At 37.1% G+C, this 23,372-nt stretch overlaps 1 protein-coding gene across 1 annotated transcript; it reads right to left on the bottom strand.

Annotated features, from left to right (window-relative positions):
* Positions 1–9,284: 9,284 nt before the first annotated feature.
* Positions 9,285–22,135, bottom strand: LOC311153311 (uncharacterized protein C18orf63; the record flags this gene model as incomplete). The annotated part of the gene is made up of 12 exons (XM_084205082.1): positions 9,285–9,475; positions 11,432–12,086; positions 13,492–13,675; positions 14,250–14,335; positions 14,433–14,529; positions 15,167–15,276; positions 16,678–16,754; positions 17,713–17,754; positions 18,331–18,442; positions 19,816–19,872; positions 21,274–21,352; positions 22,002–22,135. 12 exons carry the CDS (start codon positions 22,133–22,135, stop codon positions 9,285–9,287), a joined length of 1,824 nt encoding a protein of 607 aa, XP_084061208.1.
* Positions 22,136–23,372: the final 1,237 nt, after the last annotated feature.

Genomic DNA, 23,372 nt, shown 5'->3' with positions numbered 1-23,372 from the left:
ACAAATGTTTGAATTTATATATACTTTAGTACTTTACAGTGCTGGCCACATGCACTAAAAGCTGCACAGTAAGCTGCAGAATATTATCTGCTTTACCAGGGTTCCATTTTAATTCTTCACATATTATTTTTCATTGTATAAATGGAAAATAAATGAAGTTAATGTTCTGATTTTCTTTTTATTTTGAAGACTAAGAACTGCATGTTATGATCTTGAATTATGATTTACCCCCGCCTTTTTTCCCTCTTCAGCAGAGGTTTAATTTAGTTTCATTTACCTCATGTGCTTTGAAATATCCCAGAGACATGAAGCTTCAGTTGCAAAAAAAAATACTTGTGCTGCATAATGTAATAAAAAAGGTGACAAAAAAATTAAATGGGTACCTTTCTTTTTTGGATGTGTGGATATAGGGGTTTCTTGCTTGCACCTCCCAGGAGAATAACCCTTCTTATTTTTCTTCCGGAAAACGCCTTGGCACTGAGCAGTTTTAGCTGATTTCATAGAATCATAGAATGTTTTAGAAGGGGCCATAAAGATCATTCCAACCCCCTCTCCCATGGGCAGGGACACCTTCCACTAGACCAGGTTGCTCAGCGTCCCATCCAACCTGGCCTTGAACACTTTCAGGGGTGGGGCACCCACAGCTTCTCTGGGCAGCCCACTCCAGCACCTCACCATGCTCACAGTGAAGAATTTCCTCCTAACATCTGATCTAAACTACACTCACAGTGAAGAATTTCCTCCTAACATCTGATCTAAACCTGCCTCTTTCAGCTTAATGCCATTACTGTGTGTCCTCTCAGTCCGTGCCCTTGTAAACAGCCCCTCTCCCCCTCTCTTGTAACCTTTGGCTGGAAGGCTGCTGTGAGGAAGCCCCAGAGCCTTCTCTCCTCCTGCCTGACTAACCACAGCTCCCTCAACCTGTCCCCACAGCAGAGCTGGTCCAGTGCTCTGATCGTCCTCAGGGCCCTACTCTGGACCTGCTACAAAAGGTCCACTTGCTTCTTGTGTTGGTAAGCCCAGAGCTGGATGCAGCACTCCAGGTGGGGTCTCATGAGAGCAGAGTAGAGGGGGAAAATCCCCTCCCTCAACCTGCTGGTCACCATCCCCTGGTACTCACTGGCTGCACTGAGACAGGTGGCCAACCACTTTGCAAGACAAATGCTCCTTCTTGCCAAAATCTGTGCTGTGATACTATGCATAATTAAGGGAAATGCATTTTATTGGACTGTGGCAGCTGACAACATGTTCTGTGTTCATTTATGTTAAAGTTCAGCTTTGGGTCACGTAGCCAGGCGACCACTTTCAACTCCCAGGCACCTGCAGTGCGCAGACCAGTGTTGGAACAGGTATGTCCTGGCACACAGAGAAGAGTCAAAGTTTTACCTTTACCACTGAGTTGGCATCACCCAAGATTTCAAGCCATAACCATTCTGCAATCTGCAGCTACCAGCACACTTCTCTTACTGTTGATTTATTTAGATAGCAGCTGATGGTTTAATAGTATTTAATTAAGGTCAGTACAGTTAACATCAGATAAACTTTGGCAGCCACTCCTGTCATTGCAAATCGAATTTTGTATTGTGGACAGGGGAATCAGGGAAAGAAGATGAAAATTATCCCTCTTGCACCACCCCTTGGTACTTGGCAACAGGGAACTTCCCAATGCTGCTGCCCAATCTGAACCGTCTGTACTAGAATAACATTTTTCACATGACACACACTCAGCATATTTTTTAAACATCTCTAATGAAGTACAGCCATATGTATGTATGTGCCTGTTCACACATGTGCTCTAATACATAAAGATATTTGTGTGCATGTTTATACATAAAGATACACACATATTTAGCTGTTAACACCATGGAACAGAAGTGTCTTTCTGAAAGTGATTATTTAATCCCAGGAAAAGAGCTTCCTGCAAGAAGATCAGACATATTAGCCTTCAATACTTTTGAACTTCTCCCACTGGAAAAAACTTAAATCCCTTTTACATATTGGGTTAAATAAGAAATTTGTTGTCCCTGTTTTGAACAATAAAAAATGGTTGCAAGAAGCTATGTGTGTTCCTGGTGGATCTGTAAGTTCTTTGAAAACAGTTCTCACATATTTTCCAGCAAAGTTGGACTGCCTTGTAGCAGATTCTAACACTACCCTGGGGGAATAAGATGGACAGCACTTGCATCGAGTTCTGCACAAATCTGAGGGAAAACAGACTTGTTCATCCTGGCTGCAAATTTTTAAGTGAGAGGTTGAGCTGCTTCTCTGTGCTGTGTATGGGTCAACAGAATCACAGAGCTATGCCAAGAGACAGAATAATACTGTATGGTTTTCAGGGCTGGGATAAGATGTTTTTCTGAACTAGTTCAGGAGATGCCACAGTTCTTCAGTACCTGGTTCTCCATGAAGGTAGGATGAGCATGTTGGTGCAACAAAACATGCAGCCCAAAGTTCTTTAAGTGCTGTGTTTGCTAATTAACTTTGTGATACAGTGACATAATACTTCCAGGGATCTTAATCCGACTATTTTTAAACCATCTGGTTCAAACCACAAGCTGGTATGAAGCTGGCATGAGTCTGGCACCAAAGGAACCAAACAGAAAGCTTCCCTGCAGTTACAAGCACCTATAAGATAATCTGTAAACTTTTAAACTGAGATTTGACAGAGAGCTTGAGCGTACGCCAATTTAAAGTACATAAAAATTCCCTCTGGCTTACATCTGTGAAGAGGAGGGAGGATAAGAACAGTGTCAGCTTAGGAACACACGTGAGGAAAGATCACTCTCTGGAAATGCATGTTTACTAAATATTGTGAACTCATCGTGAATACTTCAACCCAACAAATATTTGCTGAATCCTCTAATACAGAGGCCAAAGAAAGCTTTGGCAAATGTAAATCTGAATCGACTTAGATAGAGAATCAGATTATTTGAGAACTGATGGCAAAGCTAGAAAACACTGTAAAACCCATCAGATGTCAGTGGGCAAGCGATAATTTTTGCCAGCTGACCTCTTCACCAGCTTCTCACACACGGGAATTGTTTTAACCTTTTACATTTTCACTTGTTCCTATATACATTTATATATTTTGGGACCTGTGGAGTAGTCTGTTTCTTTAATCTTGAGAAACCAAGCCTGCAGATATCACATGTGGAAGCTCCATGTGATCCTGGATGTTGAGGGTTCCTGTGCTTTGACAGGTTCTGGCGCCTGCCAGAAGTGAGGGTGTTCTGCCCAGTTAGTGAGAACTGATTAAAAGCAGAAACTGAGGTGGGCTCCTACACATAAACACGTAAGGCAGCAAGGCTCCTTCAGCACAACCAAATCATCCCAAGGCACTCACAGCACTAATCCCTTCTTCCCACTAGTGGCATTTCCACCAGCACCATTCCTGCCCCCGGCACGGTTCCGCTCACTATCAACGCCTTCCCATGCATTTACAAGGAGTGGATGGGTGGGTGGATGGAGTAACAGGGTTCTTCCCCACAGTTTAGACCAGCAAGAAGCTGGCAATTTAGCACAGATGAGTAACTCAATAGTTTATTTAAATGGAACACATTGGAGCTGAGGTAAATAAATTTTTCTGTATTTTCAGTTTTATAACAGATAATACAAAATGACAGAAACATTTAAAAATGCAAAAATAATGCAAAATTACTTCTGTGATAATACAAGACAAATGTTGGCAACCAGCAGCATTTTAAAAGCAGCAATAGGAAACAGATCAGGCAAAGCACTAATTTATATAGCATGGCAGAAATGCAACTAATCTACAGGCTTTTCCCTGTAAGACAGGAGAAAGATCAGTTACAGTCAAACCTATGAAAGGTAACTACACCACAGCATTTGAAAAGTAGCCTTGTATACCAGCTTCCAGACAAAAGGTAAATATAATTTGATTTCTTGCAGAGCATATTGCACTAGCTTCTTTATTATTTGTCTTGGCTTCATTTTTTTTTTTTTTTTGTATTGTGTATGAGAAAATGACGTTGCTGAAGATCTCACTTCCTTTTAAACACTGGCACCATGAAATTAGAGCTATGTTGACAGTCACCATTCAAGAATAAAACAAAACAAATATTGTCACAGTAGTAGGACAAAATCCAGCTTGGAAAAATGAAGTGAAGAGAAATACAGCCATTGCAACATAAAAAAAAAAAAAAAAGCTTCATGAAGGGCTTAAAGTCCCACTGTACCAAGCCCTTTAAAAAAAAAGATTTGCAAATGTATGTCCAAAACAAGTGTTAAACTACAGTTCTGTAAGATTTGAGTTCAGGAGCTAGTGTGACATTTGATTCTTATTTTCCAGGTAACATAATAAGATTCATTTCACAGCAGGGATTATGAGGCAACAATCTTATATATGTGTATATATTTGTATCTGCAGGTTGAAGTAGGTCACTGAAGTCACACTTACTGCAATAAAGTTACTCAAAGGGCAACTACAGGTTCTCTGTGGACTCCTGAAGAATGGGGTTGTCAATTAAACTTAAACAAATCTTTTACAGAGCAGTTTCATATCTGAAAATTCATCAAGAAGTACAACAAAAATTAATGAAGCTTGAGTCAAATCCAGCCTTTCAATTATCCCTGTAGGAATAAAATTATTTATTTTTCAATCACTTGACTTGACAAGGAAAACTTATTTGGGAATGTTTTACTGATGAATCAAACTGGCCCAGACACTGTAACAAAGAATTAAATATTTTATCTTTAAAAACCCAACTAGAAACAACAATATAATTTGGAAGAATGATTAACAGTGTAAGAAGTAGCGGGACATATAAAATGTAATAAAAAACCTAAACAATTTGGTTAAATTTTCAAATGCATTAAAGTCTTATTAACCTGAACTGTCTGAAGAAGATGATACATGGATTCACTTGACTGTATTTAACCCTCAAATTTTCTTCCAGAAACAGCCACCAGTGACAAACAGCAAAATACAAAGTTCAGAGATTCTCAAGTATGTTACTGACCTCTTGGGAACCTGAATGGAGAAAAACATAGAAAAGGTTTACATCATAGGAGAAAACAAAAGACAAATGAGAACTCTATGGCTAATATGAAGGAAAAAAATATTGCTGCATTCCCACATCTGTATTTGCATTCTCTTCAGAAAATTTGGGTTCAGGGGATTCAAATTAAATGTCTGCATTTTCATACAGAACAAGAAAGAATTCTCTCCATCATAAATATGTTGCATTATGCACATATATGTACAAAGGATATTTACCCTTTCTCTTAGATCTTGGCTTTTTTAATTTAAGGCCCTCAAAATATCACAGTCAGTTGTGGTGTTGGAAGAAGGAACTTTGTTGCAGAAATCTATTCACACCTTCTTAACCTTTGGCTGAGGTCAGGCAGCTAAACCACATTCTTAACTCTACAAGAAAGTAAGAGATGGAATCTTAAGATACCATTCTTCAGCATTTATAAATGGTCAACCATGCAATAAATTAAGTATTAACCTGAATCAATCCCATAGAAATGGAAAATGGAGAGGATAACAGAAAAAATATTACAATAAAAAATCTTTATTGGGTACTTAGGTACCAACCACCTACTGTGTACTGATGTACACTGATGTACACAGTCCAAAGGTTATTTCTGCTACTAAATTTGATTAGGATATTTTCCCCCATCATAAAAGAAATTGCTTTTTCATTGAAAGATTGAACATTTTCAGAATCTTTTTTTAAATGAATACAAGAATTTTCACTACATAGAAAAGATATTATTTTAGCCTACTATTTCACGCGAAGAAAACATTTGAAAGACAGTTTTGTTGAAATTTCAGTAGAATAGCCTTCAAATTACAAGATAAATTCCTAAATGTTGGCTTGAGGGATGCATCTTTTAGAAGAAACAGTCCAATAGATCTCAGCCCAAAGCTGCTGAAAACTTTTTATATAATTCCAATCATGTGGACCTCCTACCCTACTATTGTATTCACACAACATCCTAACAATAATAGCAGCAAATGCTTTTAGGTCAAATCCTGTTATTGTTATTGTCTGTGATGAATTTGTATCTTATTAGCTAAATGAAATTTGGCAACTGAAACCAAAGGTCAGTAGTATCTCACTGCAAATCAGGGGCAGAACAACAGGAAGTGTTTTGCAGATCAGTGGAAAAAGCTTGGAAGCTTCAGAGCTGACATTTTTAATATGCCTGTTCTTCCACCAACAATTGCAATGCTGCAAATGCTTCTTTAAAAACATCTTTCTGTGGTAGTATGTTCTGTGCTCTGCTCTTCTGATTTGTCTTAGAAAACAAATTTCCCTTTCACAGTAGTTCATGGCCTTGAAAATGATAGGGTGACTTTTATTAATATTGAACTAAGCATGGAGACTGTTAGTATTAGAATCAACTGTTCAGCTCCTTAAAATGTCAAATACTTCTCTCACATTGCTTTACTAACACACTCCAACAAAACAAAGAAAAAAATTAGGATTATGCTGTGATTTCCTGGACAAGTCAAGAGGCTGTGCAACTTGGCACATAAGTCATAAAAACTAACCCTTTTTGCAAGATAATTGTAAAAAATGGGGGGTTTTGTCATGAATTATAGAACAAAGTCCTTTCTGCTGACTGCATGACTGAATTCCAGTGTAAGGACTTCTCACACATAAATCTTGCTACACAGTAAATTGGAAAACTCACAATTCCCAAGTGTTCAAATGAAAACATGCACTCTGAATGCATGTGTAGCAGTACATAATATAGGAATTTAGAGCCCAGCTTTTCAGAATCAAAACTATAGGCAAGAGTCCAACAGCAGAAGTTGTTTTAGCTCTAGTTTTCTTTTTAAACCATCAACACCAATGAAGATTCCTTACCATTGGGATTCTTGGAAATCATATTTTAAGCACTGTATGGCAAACACAGTTTTCTCTCAGGGGTTTAAGTGTTATCTACCATGATCAACTTGATGCTGTGGCATTTAACTCATAAAGAAAAAAAAACAGAGTATCAGAGCAAAAAAAGTAAAGTTCTGACCATTCACAGAGACACCACTTCTGCTCATCAATCCTCAGTGAAAGTCATAGACTTTGGACCTGTGGATATCTGTGATGATCACTAGAACAGAGCACCTCTGAGGAAGGACCATGCCTGAACTGCCTGGTTTGAAGCTGGAGAGATTAAATGCTAAACTCAGGGGCAGATTATGCTGAATACCAAAGTGTGAAGGCCAGAGATGGAAAGATTCCATTCATACCAGAGACTTTCTTTAGGAAAAGCAGACAACTGATATATTTGTTCACTGGAGGAAATATATCCTGGTAAGGAAATGAAGGACATGAAGTGCATCTCTGAGATAAAATGCACATTTGGCTACCTATAACAGGTAGCACATTTAGCTACCTGTTAGCCAGATTAAAAGATGTACAGTTTATATTTTGCATTTTATTGCTCTATTTGCTTTGTATAATATAAATTTTTTTGTGCCGCTCTGTCTGTGTGACCATCTTGCCCCCATCAATATTTTAATCTGAATAAATATACTTCCATTTATCTCTGAAACAGTTAGCTGTAGAGGCTGCTCTTTCCTGTACCTTTTACTACTGAAAACTTGTGATAGGCATTCGGTCCTTAAACCTGGTGAGCTTCTTTTACTATGCCTTAATGTTGTAGTCTTGATATTCAAAGGAACGTTCAAAGGACAAGCTTGTTTTATCCTGCAAGACTATTACTGACAACCACCCACAATGTGGATTGAAATATCTTGTCACAAAACTAATTTTATTCAGTTTTTATAACAGACAATTTTGTCCTGTGATTAGATCTCAGCAACACAAGAGCATTTAGCCACATTTCTTGTAATGATGTCAAATAATATACACAGCTCCACTTTAATGGTTTTTGGTTTTAACTTCAACTCAGATTCAAGGGAAACATTGAAGCCCAAAAACCAGGCTTATTTTAGTCTGAGAGAAAAATGAGCCACTCAAGGTACAAATTTATGTCAAACTCTAAGTTCGAGTAAGTAAAAAATATTTTTTTTTAACATTGCTTGTTTCACAAAAAAAGCACAATGCTTTATTTGCTAGTGTGCTTTGCAATTTAATTACCTGTTACCTCATCAGTTTGCTCTAGAAGCCATTTCTAGAGTAAAGGGATTCTTTTGTAGACACCTGATATCATCAGGATCCAAAAGCACAGGAACTATTACAGATGTGGTATTATTTTAATAAAAGAAAATATTTTAAACTTCTAATAAACATACCCAGAGTTTCTTTCAATGCTCCAGAACACCTTAAGTAGAAGTTTTACTTCTTTTGGCTCTCTTTAATTTTGAATAACCTTCTTCTTTCTGCTTACAAAAACCAGACAAACAGAAAAGGGCAAAAGCCAATAAAGCAAATGAAGCAGCAACACTAAGCTAAAAGTTCAACTAAAAAAATTGTTTCTGAGTGAAATGCTTAGTTGAGTAAGAAGCAATTAATAAAAGTTTCTGTTTTCCAATATACACAATTTGTGTATACAATTGTGTATATTGTATGTTTATAAATACAATGGCTCAATAATTAGGACCACAGCTACTTTGAAAATACCCTTTACATGCTGGTAACCATGACTTTCAAAACCAGCTGTCATTTCTGATGACCAGTAATGACAAAGGCTTATTTTTCAGAGATGTGTTTGGCAGTGTCCCCTATTAGCACCATCATATTTTAATCTGGGGACAGGAGGAATCAGCCTAATAAGCATCAGAGAGTCCATCCCAATCCCAATTAACAGAGAAGTCTCTTTCCTATTGCTGACACACCAATGAAACTTCCTGAGAACTGTGCATCCACCTCTCTTGAGTCCATCAGTGGCAGCACTGCAGTGGCAGTGAGAACTTGCTGTGTCCTGACACTTCCCAAAAGTAGCTGGCTGGGCTCAGGCAGGCACCTGTGCTACTCAGAGCCTGCCTGGAGAGTGAGGAATGCATGGGGCACTTGTGACTCCTGAGTAGGACAGGGCAGTGCCCCTTCCTCATTCCAACAGTGCTGCCAGAGCAGTTACAAGCTTTCCAGACTCACAAGCCCTGATGTGTCTGAGTCATCCACAGCAGCAGGCAAAGGACTTTATTTTATATTGTGGTGAAAGTCTCCCCTCAGTATCTAGACCCCTGGAGTTGTTACACCTATAAACAGCTATTTTTAGTTGCTGGTTTTCTTCTCTTTGTGAGAGTGACTCTACTGCTGTAGCACTGCAGAGCTGGACCTGTAACCACTGACTCAGTTGTGGCCCTGTGGAAGGGCCTTTCCCAGCTGCAGTTGGATGGGGCCAGCTCAGAGCAGCTGGGCTGGCGCTTCCCACACAGACTCCTCTTTTCCCTGCAGCAGCTCGAGCTCTGGGGTATGAGTGTGTTCCTGCAGCAGGCCCCTGGGGTTGCTGCACTGGCCTTTTCTGATCTGCACGGAGAGCACAGACCGTGTTCCTTTAATTACAGTTAAAACGTCCAGAATTGCCTTGTACTTGGCTTTAAAAGCATAACAAAACAAAAAGTCGTTTCTACAGAATGTTGCTAAATTCAAGTCCTTGAGATGAAAATCTCACAGAGCCACTGAGAATGTCCAGAGTTATATTGGGCAAGATAGGGCTTTTCTGTAGGATCAGAAAAAATCTGCTTCAGAAACAGTAACATCATTAAACATTTCAGTAGCATCTTTTGCTGGAGACAAACATTTAAAATGAACTCTTCAAGTGACAGTATCATACTCAATGGTTACTGTTACTATTATCCTGCTTAAGGGTAATTTTATCCAGAGAGGTCAGTAAGATTTCTTAGCCTACCCATTTTAATTGGAACATACTAAAAATTTTTAAATATCTTTTTTGTCCCCTAATTCACATCCTTCTGGACTGGATTAAGGACTGTATGTGTGTGTGTGGGGGGGTTACCTGTCTTCTTCTGGCACAACTTTTCTTTACAGATGCTTCCATGTTGCTCTCCTTGACTAGCAAAGTTGGTTTTGAGGTCAGTGTTTCACATGTCAGATACTTGTTCCCTGTAATCATCTAAAAGTGCAGAAGTTTATACCTTCATTAGAAAAACACCCCACAACATTTTGAACAAGATCTCTAACTTTTAAAATTACCTGCTTTTTCAAAAGGTGCCCTCATCCCACAAAGATGAGATAACCCACCAAATTACATTGTATAGATGAAAAACGTGATAAGTCCAAGACATTTCATCCACGTACCCACTATATGGAATATCATCCTCATAAAAATTGCACTGAAATCAGCTCAACTATATATTTAATTGAAATGCAGGGAGAAGCACAGAAAAATATGGTGGTAAAGTACTTCTAGCTGCTGTCACCTAATCATAACTTTTACCCAAAGCAGAGCTAACTTCAAAGATAGATCACCTTGTTTTGGGTCCCATTCAGTCAACTTCTGAGAACCTGGAAGGCTAACAAACCCAAAAACCTCCCTCTGCAACTTGTTCTAGTAGCTGACAAGTTGTTCTCACACTGAGGATTTTTTCCTCATGTCCAGAGGGATTTTTTTCCTGTTGCAACTTGTGCTTTTTGTGAAATTGTAATTAAACTTGTATTTGCAAAATTTCCATGTTTGTCTAACAGCACAATGCCTTACACACAACTGCTGTCAGCACTACACAATTGATGAGGTTTGAGATTCCTTCCAGGAGGAAGGAATTATTCCATTAATATGGTTCTATGTGGAGAGAGACTGAGCACCAAAAACATGTCACCATGTTAACCTCACACAGACCTGGATAAACTGTCTAAAAAAAAGGAAAGCTAATTACCCCACCATAAAAGTCTCAAATTAAAGAAGTGTTTATTTCACAAAACACAGTAAACCATCCTCCCTTTTAGAAAAAAAAAGCAGCAGTGGCTGAAAAGATGAAGTTATATGGTAGAATTTTAGAAAACTATATTGAGAATGATGGTAGAACATGATAAAAGTCATGCTCTTTATTGCTTAACATTGTTTTTGAATTTATGAGAGGCAGTGAGAATGAGCCCTGTTCTTTACTCTACCTGTTCAAAGTTAGGTTTGGAATGGTGACTGGTTGTCTCAGCAGTACAGTCCTTAGAGTGGCATGCTGCTTTGTTTTCTTTGCTTTTGGCCATGCACACTGAATCTTTGAAGACAGATTCATGAATATTTAACTCAGCTCCTTTATTTGATCTCTTTGTTTGTTGCAGTGACAAACTGGAATTTGTCATTTCCCTGTCTAATTTACAAATCTGCAAATGTACTTCCTTTGACTGGTGTTGTTCCTCAAGAAATTGAGTAGTATTTTGACTTGTAAACTTTTTCCCCCTTCTTGCACTGGAAGTAGAAGATCCCTGTGTATTCAGACATGGACTGGTGTTTGATTTCTGAAGCACTGGCCCAATATTCTTAAGAAAGAACGGAGAATTTGTCTTTTTGTGATTGACTTCACTTGGACTCCCACCCGAAGCTGAGTTTTCAGAAAAATCAGAGTTATCATTTTGTCCACTAGACTGGGTTTTCCATCGGAATATGGGTGCACCATGTTTTGTGTGCGTCTTCATGTTTTTTACCTGAAGCTCATTGCTGTCAGTAGGAGTTTTGACTGGCATATTTTGAATGTGTTTGAAAACCTGAGTTATGCTGGATTTGTTCACAGACAGCATAGAAGAGGAAACACCCACACTTTTCATTGGTGAATGCCTTTCAGCACTTTCCTTTTTCTTCCTATCTGTTTGATTTGTGATCTTTCCATTCATTTGCATCAACTTTCCTTTGAAAATTGGTATAATTTTGCTGACTTTTGGGAGAGTGGATTCAAAGGCTGAGTTTACAGGTGTTCCTAAAGATTTGGCAGCAGGTAACTCTGATACGCCTCGTACTTGCTTATTGCTCATTGATTTCTCTGCTGCTTCAATGCTAACCCCTCCTGGACTCTCACTGCTACTCGAAAAACTGCGTGTTCCTGGCTCTTTGATCAAACGCTCCATCCAGTGGCTGTTTTCCGTACTGCATGGTGAAGGAATTCCAGGCAAAGTAGCTTTTCTTGGAGGAGCCTGCGTTAAAGATACTACACAAACCATCTCACCGTCCAATTTCGTAGGCTTAGGTTTTATTTCCTGCAACACATCAAGAGCTGCTAAATTGAATAAACTGCATTTAACGATCTGATAGTGCCACCTAATGCATTGCTATATGGTTATCAACCTCATTCACATCACAATATATAAGAATACAAGTTTGTGGTTTGGATTAGAATGACTATATTTTAAAACAATATTTAGTTGTCACTATAAATTAAGGTTGGTTTTTTTTTATCCTCCCCGAGTTCTTTATTTACAAACTATGCTAGTATATCATATTTCTCAAAAGGAAAGACTTAAATTTCAGTAATTATCTTGATTTAGTGCTTTCCAGTTGGATAATGTCTACCCCTTTTGAGGGGTTCTGCAGAGGGTTTGACTGACAGGGCTCCTCATCTCTTAAGACTTCTAAGAGCATCTGTATTCTGAGCAAAAGATAGTTTGGATGCCTATAAAAACTGCAGTTGACACAGAGGATCCATTCTAGCTTTGATCACTGGAGAGACATAAACAGAAACTGCTTTCTGAAAGAGGATTATAGTATTTTAGAACCTCTGCAACTTCTGTCAATATTATTTGTTCAGAATTAATTACTTCATTTCTTCTTTAACACACTACTACCAAAGAAATTTGAGCCTTAGCCTTCATCACAACCTCAAATTATATAGGAGTTTTGATTACTTGCCTCCTTTCCACCACCAGACATGGGGTAAATTTTACAGCTTGAGTGTTTTAAAATGCTTATGTCCACACAGTCCTCTTTTTATTTTTAAATAAATTGTAATACAACTACTACTGCTAGTAATAATAATAATAGAATAATGAATGGTTTGGGTTGGAAGAGACCTGACAGGTCATCTAGTTCCAGCCCTACTGCCATAGGCATAGACAACTTTCAGACCAGGTTGCTCAAAACTCCATCCAGCCTGGTCTCAAACACTTCCAGAGATGGAGAATCCACATCTTTGGGCAACCTGTTCCAGTGCCTCACCATGCTCACCACAAAAATCTTTTCCTATTATCTAATCTAAATCAACCCTCTGTCAGTTTAAAGCCATTCCTCCTTGTCCTGTCATTACACGCCCTTGTAACAGTAACAAATGTAATAATGTTACTGTTATTATTCTGTTGTTTTTATTATTATGGTAGAGATTTGAGACAGTTCTGGATATGTAAAAAAAAAAAAATCTACAGAATTGCAAATATTGATAGCAACTAATTAACACTGAGTCCATTTTTAAAATGAATTTATAATGTTAGTAACAACTTTACAATGGCAAATACTGTAGCTTTTACTTTCATGATAATTATAAGTTACAAGATTGATAGTTTGTTGTGAAAAGCATAGTTATATGCTCTTACTGTGCTCTGAATATGCTAAAGACCACTTCATACAGTGAAAAAGTATGTGCCACTAATACGTTCATAAAGAAAGCCTTACATGCACTGAAGCCCTGGAGAGTTCCTTTGTAGCAAAAAGTGCTTTACTTGTCATCTTTACTGGAAATCCACACAGCTGTGAAAAATTGCTCTTCATGTCAGAAAGGAAAGAGTTCACTACACTTTCTGCATCTGTTCTGGGGAAATACTGCACCAGCTGACTTCGGATGCAACTTAAAGGGTACCTGAGTAAGTGTTCAGGGATACATAACAAGATTTTTTTATATTTCTATAATTATTAATCATCTTTGTTGAGAAGAAAACATGAGTTTGCCTAAATGTTTTTTTAAAATGTTGAACAAAATCATTTGATTCCTTATGGGCCTGAAGTTTATAAAGTTACAGGACTTCAGCACAATTATACCACACTAACCTCTAACAGCAAAGATTACTCAATATAACTAAACCTTAGTCTAGTGTTTCCTGGCAGGAAAATTCTCTTTAAAAGCAATTTTTGTTGGTCACATTTTTACACAATTTGACTTTCTTTTACACCATGTCCTTTTTACATCACATTTAAAGTGGCATTATCATATTTATGGAAGCTGTGAAGCAAATTGCTTTATTTGACTTCCTATTATTCAATACTGGGAGAGGGACTTGACTAAAAATTTTGTTTCAATTTGTCTGTTAAAACACCTCTCTACTGATTACTATGAAATTATGAAAGAAGGAAATGTAGCACACTCAAAAATGAAAAGCAGAGCTTTGCTAGAAATGTAGAAGAGGAAATGTGACAAATATATTCTGAAAGGATACGTGAAGAACCTTTCCCCTAGTGGTTTGAAGTAAACACTCAAATATGTTTTTGTCTCTTCAAGATCCTCAGGAAGAATATATCCATACTTAGATAAACCAAATAAAAACAGGTATTACAAGGACAAACTCAACAGGCAAACAAAAAAGGGAGGGGAAAATGAAAGCAGTGTATGTGTTTCTTACCAGACTTTTCCAGTGCATCTGAAAATCCTTATATGAACGGAAAGGAGATTCTGGAGGAATTATGTGGCTGATGTTTATGATTTGACCCATTTTCATGCTGTGGTAAAGAAAGGATGCTTAGAAAGGATGTCATAAAATCCAGTTTAAAATTTACTGACCTTTTGGGGGGAAAATAAAATCTTATTTTTGGCAAAGTATTTAGAGATTATTTTTATGTTTTGAGGACTAATACCTTTAGCTCATAAGTTTATGACATAACAGTAGCAATATTTCCTGAAGTATGGTAAAGAATAAAGTGACAACTACAAGTGACATTTCTCTTTGACTCTCGCTAGCAGTGAATGCAGAACAAAAGCAAATATCATAACTTCTCTTTTATTTAATGATGAAAAACTTAGGTAAAAATGGAGGTAGTTCATGGCAAAGGTGGAAATACTTTTTCTTTAAATTGACTTTCTGCTAAAATTGCATTCAAGAAAAACTGATGTTCTTGCATACCATATAAGTAGCACAAAGATTAGTAAAATTGAAATAGTATTTAAATGTGTCATTTATTATTTGTTGATTAATTTTTCTTATTTTTGTTAGCAATGAGATAATAAAAACAGCAAATTCCTGAATTTAAAACAGACTGTAAAACAGAAGTGTTCTTATCACTAGCATCAAATTCACAATTTGTAGGGCAAACATTCTGAGAAATGTTTATTTCTGCTGAAATGTGAACAGATTCCTACCTTGGCAAAACATAGCACCAGTTACTTAAAATGGAATGTTGCTGAATAACTGTGTTTTCATTGCTGTCAAACAGCTTTACGGTGTTTGCTGAAATATCAAAATCTCCAAGCTTAAAACAGAAAATAAAGTTTATTTGCAAAGAATTCTACAGCAGTACAAATTTAAAATTTTCTAAAATAATTGTGTATCATGATACACTGAAACTTGATATATTATTATTCTTTCATCAGCTCTCACAGATTGATTATTTCAGAAGATACTCCCATCATCAAATTGCACGCTATCTTATGTTAGAGCCTACACTACCACAAGGCATGCAAGTACAAGGTTTAAAGTTTATTGAAATGAGTGAGATTTAAACTTTATTTGAAATGGCTTAATAAGAATATAGAAGGAATTTCTCAAACAGAGAGCTGTCTCACTTCCATGCACATTTTTAAAAAGTTCAAATCAGATGCCCATGCCCAACATTCTAGTAACTGTGTGTGTCACTTTGCCTAAGCATGTGCAAGTGTCCAAGGAACAGAATTAAGGCAGTTTCATCCTCTGAGAACTAAAAAACCCCACACTCTTTCACAATGTCAGAATTTGACTGTAGGGAACAATCAAAGACAGAGATTTCCTAATCTTTCTATAATCTATGAGGGTTTGCATTTATTCATTGAGAAGAAAATCTGGCCATTTCTGTTTAGAAACGTATTGAAAGGATCAAACTGGTAAGAAGGCCACACCATGATCTTTTCCATCACTGGTCTATATAATTTAGGAACTGGCTTCTTATAGTTAGCTTTAATATTTATGCTGTCCCAAGAAGGTCTGAGAAGAAATCTTATTCTTCTATTTCAACAAAGAAGAGCTTGGATCAGAAATATTTCTTTTAGAAGAAACCAGCAAGCCTGACAAATACGCCCTGCACGTATGGATATACTCAGCACAGGTGAGTATGAATATACTCACCACAGGCATGGCTGTCAAAAAGGATAACAAGTTTTCAACCTCAACCATGATTTCTTAAACAATGTATAAATTAAATCTACAAGCAGCATAGTCCTGGCTGCTCCAAAATTTTGAAAGCTGCACAAAATTAAGCAGATTCCATAATAACCATATAAAGGGACCTTGAACATGGCACTTACAACTCACCTGTAGTGGCTCTGCTCTTACTCAAACCTGTCTGTGTACTACAGTGTGACTGGAAGCTTTCTAGAAAACACTGCTAGAAGGAAATCTAGAGTCACAAAGACACTTCACTGCTATATTCTGTTTGCTTTTTTGAAAGCTCTCTTAGCCTTGAATCTCAGTTTTACAATGCTTGCTAGAATGCATCAATACAGATACAATATGGATGTTATGCTTTTATAACCTGTGCAGATAGTCAATGAATATGGTTAATGTCTCAATGCAATCAGAAATAAGCACTTCTATTCCCATCATGCTAACTGGAAGTCATCTAACAGAAAAGAAGATTAATAAAACAAACACAGTCATAGAAAATATAACTGGTTTATACCTTGGGGGGTGGCAGCCGAATTGAGCAAGGCTCCACACTGATGCAAAGCTGTCTCTCTGACACATTGAGGTCTATAACTAAATTGAAAAAAAAAAAAAGCACAATGCCCTGTTTTGAATTACAGCTCATCTCTTAGGCAGAAAGCTAACCCAAATATTTATTTAAGGTAATTGTTAGTCAAAATGCTGTGTTTGAAAATCAAAAGCCTAGACTTTCTCAGTACAGAAATTAAATTAGGTGCATTTTAACTGTGAAAAATAAAAATAACAATGAATTAGTGTCATACAGTAACTCAGAAACTCAAGGCTGACTGTGCAACTGTGTGCTTAATCCTCATATCCTTGACAAACAAACACCCATTTACAAAGCAAATGTAGTTCATATAACCATTTGCTGCACTGAGTCATTCAGCCCAGTATTTTCCATCCAGGAGCTGTCAATAGCAAAGACTAAATGAGCAAGGCAAGTATTTATGGACACACATCCAGAACTTTCACTCAGTTTTGACTTCTTCAACACATATCTCTGATACAAATTTAGGCTGCAATATCCCCAAATGTAATCTTTAACTTTTATACTAGAATAAAAGTACTACTTTGTAATTTTTGCAATAGCTAACCAGCATGCTTTGTGACTTCACTTTTGTGAACAGCAAACAGTACATACTGCACAGTCACCATAGTTAATTTTCCTATCTATTATTATGGAACTTTCACATCACTTGCAAGACTCATAATTTAAGGCAAGTGCATTTAATTGCAATAATTATAACTTTAAAATGGCAAATGTCAGTCTAAGGCTGCAGATTAAATAGTATAAAAATTATCTTCTTTGTGAGTAATTTTTCAAAGGTTCAGTTGAGCTGACAACTATTACAGACAGAACATCACCTGCCACCAAGTGTGTTTTGACAGAAGTTATTTCAGAATGAAAACCAAAGACCCTGTGCTGGTAATACCAAGATTGTGGCAGTAGGAAAGTGCTTAACTTTACCTTGCTCTCTCAACTTTACCATTAACAGAATATTGTACTTACCAACAGCATTTTGCCTTCCTGAATGAGACAAAAAGTCTTTCCCTTAATAAATAGAATAGACAGACATTATTTTCTAAACCATATGTCTAAAATTGTAAAAAAAAAAGAAAAGGAGAAATCACACAATTTTTTCTCTGTCTATCACAAATGCTGAAAGTCTTTTCCTTTTAAGGAGATAAAATCCCCTATATCAATTAACTTTTCACTGATTCATTAACATCTATAAGAAAGGGAGATATGTAAAGGTATATTAGCGGGCAGCAATCTATACATAGCTTTTTCCTCCTAACCCTCTGCTTCCAACAATATTTGGTTTTATCTGGTACACTGCATTCAGTTGACATAATTATTTGATCTATTACAAAAAAGATAAGGAAGAAAATGAAAAAGAGAATGGAATGTCCGTTCAGAACATTAACTTTTGTCATTGAACTTGGATAACAAAACAATAAAAGTGCAAATAAAGGAAAAAAAGTAATAGGATAAAGAAATGAAACAATTTATTATAATGAATGAAATAATTATGGAATTTAAATAATGGCAAATAAAGGCTATAATAAATTAAATGCTGAAACTGAAGACTAAATGCTTGATCTCTGACCCAAGTGAGTCAAATACCTTGCACCAAGAGATGACCAGCCTTGTTCCATCTGGGTGCAAGCCTGGCTGTAAGTGTGTACGAGAGACAGGTTTGGAGAAGAGCTGGAGTAACTGTTTGTGGTGCTTCCAGCTAATAACAACAGTGACAAAAAGAAACATACATTTTTAATGATTTAACAGATTTTTTTTTAAGGCCTCAAGTCAAAATTTAAGCAAATATACTGCTACTTCATCTTGGAGCCAAATCCTAGTATGTGCCACACATGTTTAGCTTTCATCTATTTAGCTACAAGAAGAAGGTAGCGCAGTATTTAATGTAGGCATTTGGATTTCACGTACCATTAAAGTGAGGTGCAAAACAGTTTCTAGAATGCTTTCACAGGGCTGATAATAGACTTGGGGAAAAGATTAATTGAGCCTTCTCTAGTACATTACTAGATATGCAACTTCCTCCAGGCAATAAGCACAACATCCAAAGCTGGCATTACCTCTGCTGTCAGAGTCAAGACCAGGACATTTTCGGGCAATCACAGTAGATAAATGCAGCTTTGCTCACCCAACAGCTCTACTTTCCTTCCTGTCCTGAAGAGCTTTCTCTTGACCATCAATATTAGTCAAGAAACTAACAACCGCTGGCTAAAAGGAGTTAAGTAATACACCTCCAGAGGGATGTTTCTAAAGAACCCTGCAAGGAACTGCTTGGTGTTGAGAAACCTAACAATGGCAGATCACCTACACATATCAACATAAAGCAGTTCTGTAAGGTAAGCATATCTGAACAGTGTATGTCTTACTAATCTGCATATGCATTTGCACTTGGAACAAATTAAGATACACCCAGCTGGCTGTACAAAGGAATTATGAGAGCTACTGGCTTTGGTTACAATCACTCTTCTGACTCACCAATTTTAGTGCATCCACATGTACATTCATAGACCCCATAGATGCTGCATACTGGAAGACTGTAAATCATGTGGATAATGGTCTAAAAATATATCAGCTGTTAGGCTCAGGGGTTCCATTTCTTCTGTATGCTTTTGTTTTGTTTCCCTGAGACTGTCCTGTGCAGGCTGGGTAAACCAAAATGAGAATGGGGAGACAGTTCAGCTGCCTGAACATTCCCACTGGATGAAGGGCATGACACCAGCAGGAGAGCTGCAGGTCTGTGGCCCAAAGATTGTCTCGAGGTCAGCCCCCAATGCCTCTGAGCAGGAACAGGATGCTACTGCAGCAGAGAAATCTAGAGGTATTGCTCACAAACTTCTCAAAGCTATTGAGTCTGACAAAGTGTATTTACCATGCTCCCATTCACAGGACACATTTTGTCTATGGGGCAACTTAATAACCCTTAGTAATCCCTCTTAGCAGGCAACCCCCTGCTACTACTACTCCTCGGCTTCTGTAGTGCAAACTGCAGTGCCTATGAAAAATACTCATCTCTGGCAACAGCAATTGCAGACAAGTGTAATAGCCTAGAGAACTGTGTCATATTTCAGCACTTACAGTAGCTCCGTGTCTCTCTACATAGGCTTGACATATTCCTGATTCGTAAAATGGTATCTAAAAGTAACAATAAAAAAAGAAATCAAGGGTTTGGTAGTAAGAGTAAATTAAATTCTGGTACAGGACTGACTTTGCCTTTGAAAATCATGCAAGACAATAGTTAAGCAAATACTTCATCCTGTGTTTTAAAGGAGAAAACTAAAATAAACTCAGGCATTTGTCATCATATAATCTCATTTCTAGCTAAAGATACAGTCACAAGCAAGACAAGTGAGCCAAAGATTACCCAAAACAAAGCTGCAGAACTCTGCACCTGCTTCTGTCCATGTGAACTGGGTAGTACCTTACCAATTGAGTCCATTTAAACCCACAGATTGGTTCACCATCTGAAAAGGCCATTTCATCAAAAAAAGGAAGAACTTAAGTTGTCCTACACCACTAATGAACAAAGAAAGCAGTCTGTTTTAAATGAAATATTTTTACTTAGCCTTGATCCTCAAACAACAAAACGCTTCTTAGAGAAACATAAAATGTATGTGTGACAAATACAATTGACACCTAGCCATACTTTGGTTCAGACTGACCAAGAAACAGCAAGCCTCACATCCTTGGGATGAACTTGCAAGCTGGAAAGTCCCTGGCTCATCTACAAGAGAGCGAAGGTGTCTTGAAACATATTTCAAAAGGTGTTTTCAAAACCCAAAAGTACAAGATAACCAAAGTACAGAAAGAGCTATCAGCACTAAATCAGACACCTGTCTTGCCTGTACTATTGATTAAAAGCCAACTACTTCACCCTTTAAATATTAAAATCAGGATGGGCTCAATCTGAGCACTCCCTGAATGCCAGACTGCATGGCAGGTGATTCTGTTTTGAGCAGGGACTCCTCTCAAGTTTAGAGATTACATACTGGAAATTGAAAGAACCTTCCTTACAGAAGGTCGAGAGACCTGTGACCTGCAGTAAGTGACTGAAAGCATGCTGAATTCATGCTATGAAGAATTACTAATCCATGCAGCTACTCAGATACTATAAACATTGTAGGGATAATTCCATTAGGCATGGACTGTTGACCAAGTCTGAGACAAAGACTGGGTACAGCCACACAGGCTCCAAAAAGGAATTCCAAAAAGGGATCCACTCTGAACCTCATGTCTCCACAGGAGGGCCCTCTTTACCCTTTGCACCTCTGGTCTCTCTCAGTAATTCTAACTCAATTTTCCTCTTCATGGTTCTTCCATGTGTAATTATTAAGGTAAACCTTGGCATCAAACTTCCTGAATCTCGTCAGAACACTGTTAAAACTTTGTGAAATTCCACCAGATCCATCAAACTCTGTCAAATTATTATTTTACCTCAATAAAACATAGTGCTACTTCTCTCTTTTGAGTGAGGTGCACTCTGCCTATCTGCAGCAGGCTGTAACTACAGATACTTATTTACACAGTGATACTGACCGCCATCACAACCGAAATTTGATTCAGTGTCCCCATAACAGGTGCAGAAAGGATCTCTTGATACAGGAATGATAATTGTCTATGAAAAAGAAGAGAAAAAAAATTAAAATGCTATTTTCTCAGCTTAAATTTATTTTCCTTACCTTTTGCAAATACAATAAGTTCCACTTTTAATCAGTTTCCATTGGCTCAGTATAATAAGTTGGATAAGTCCAAGTTACTTGCTCTAGATGACCCACAATGGTCTAAGACAAAGATTACAGGCCTTTGGCACACAAATGGAGCTCTCCAAAAGTGTTCCTTTTGGCAGAATTTCTCATTTCTCCCCTTCTCTTTTAAAGGGAATAACATAATGCTGGGTGAATGCTAAGGAGCCTGCATCTGCTTTCCAAATAGTCTTTTCATTTAGCCTCAACTTCATGAAGCATCCCAGCTTTGCAGGTAAACACAGATTAATTTAACCATTTATTAATTTGAAGTATGCATATTCTTTAGTTTTAGCCTGTAAAATTTAAAACATAATATAAATTTTGGTTTTGTTCCCCAATAGCAAGTAAGTCCCCTGCCCAAAAAAAAAAACCAAAAACCTGTTTTAAACAATTTTGTACTGTTTGCCATGGATAAGAATTTTGCTGATTTTATTACAGTTAATTCTAGTAAGGCTAATAAAATATTTGAATAACTACCACTAGCAGCTTCTGGAAATTATAGTCCTCAAAACTCTTTACCTGCAAGTCTTTATCTGTGTACTCCTTGTCTCAGTTTCTGGTACCTGAGGACTCAGTGTTACTGTAGCAGCACAGAGTTTTTGCAGTTCAGGCAGACTGACAAAGAACAGAGACTGGTGTCTGGTGCTATTCATGGTATGTTGTTGATTGCCCTGAAGCAGCACCTGGGTCTTAAAATAAAAAAAAAAAAAAATTCATTTTTGTAAGGCAGGTGTTTGTTTGCAGAACTTTATATGTTATTAGGTAAATGAATAATTAATTCTCTTTTGATTAAGAATATAGAGAAAATATAATTTGGTCAGCTAAAACAGCGGAATATCCTTTTTGTATATATAATACATTATACTTGAAAAAAATAATTATTTGCAAGAGCCAAAATATTCAGAGTAAAGACAAGGACAAAAGCATACAGAATTATCCTTTCCATATTAGCTGAGCACATGCAATGGAACACTGTCATTTTTGGAACTTCCTAAAAACCACCAGAAAGAACCCAAAGAACCAGGATTTTAGACTAAGAATATGATTCTTTGATGCTATACTAACAAATTACATGTGAATGGGAATAACATGAATTCATATTACCAATCTTGTTGTGTGCCTGTGGTGTGCTCCTCTGCCCTGCAGCACAGGTCAGGGTCAGTATAATGAGGTAGAATATTCATAACAAAAAAAAAATCTTACATTTCATCACTTGAAGGAAAAGACACCTTTTAACTGTATCACCTTTTTCAGTCAAAGTATTTCAAAGAAAGACAGGTAGTTAGAAAGCCAGGAATGAACTGCACACCAGAAAAAGCTGTTTTTTATATGAAAAGGTTTAATATTTCTCCCTTCTCCAAACTTAAAACAAATTTAGGAAATGGTCTCACCAGCACAGTGAGGATGCAATAAATATTTTGATCCCATATTTTATGAATTCACCAGGTATTCACCTGAAAAGCAATTTTGTAAATTCTGATAAAACAATTATGAACTGGAAGCATATTTTCAGGAACAATGTCAAAGATAAGATAACTTTGCTGTTCTGATTCTCCTTTGCTTTCTTTACAGAGTAACACTTTAAACAGATTAACCTCCATCATATCCAAGAAAAAAAATCACAAGGTGAGTGTTTTGTAACTGTCAATTAAAAGAAAATAATGCTTTCTTATTTCCTACCCTTAAAGGAAAACACATTTCAATGTTTTTCAGCAGTCACGAAAAGCAGGGGTTTTTTTTTAAATGCCAGCCAAGACTATCACTTCATCAGAAAATTCCAAAAGCTACAGCTCAAGGGAAAGCTCAATTTTAAAAAAATGAGAAAAAAAAATCTTGTCCTTTTGCAACCATGGAAAAGAAAGCCTGAGTCCGAGGCTTTCATAATATTTA

The sequence above is a fragment of the Fringilla coelebs genome (assembly GCF_963513975.1).
Source record: "Fringilla coelebs genome assembly, chromosome: 1".
In the NCBI taxonomy this organism is placed as follows: Eukaryota; Metazoa; Chordata; class Aves; order Passeriformes; family Fringillidae; genus Fringilla; species Fringilla coelebs.
The sequence above is the reverse complement of the archived record's forward strand: the minus strand, read 5'-3'. Positions and strand labels throughout refer to the sequence as shown.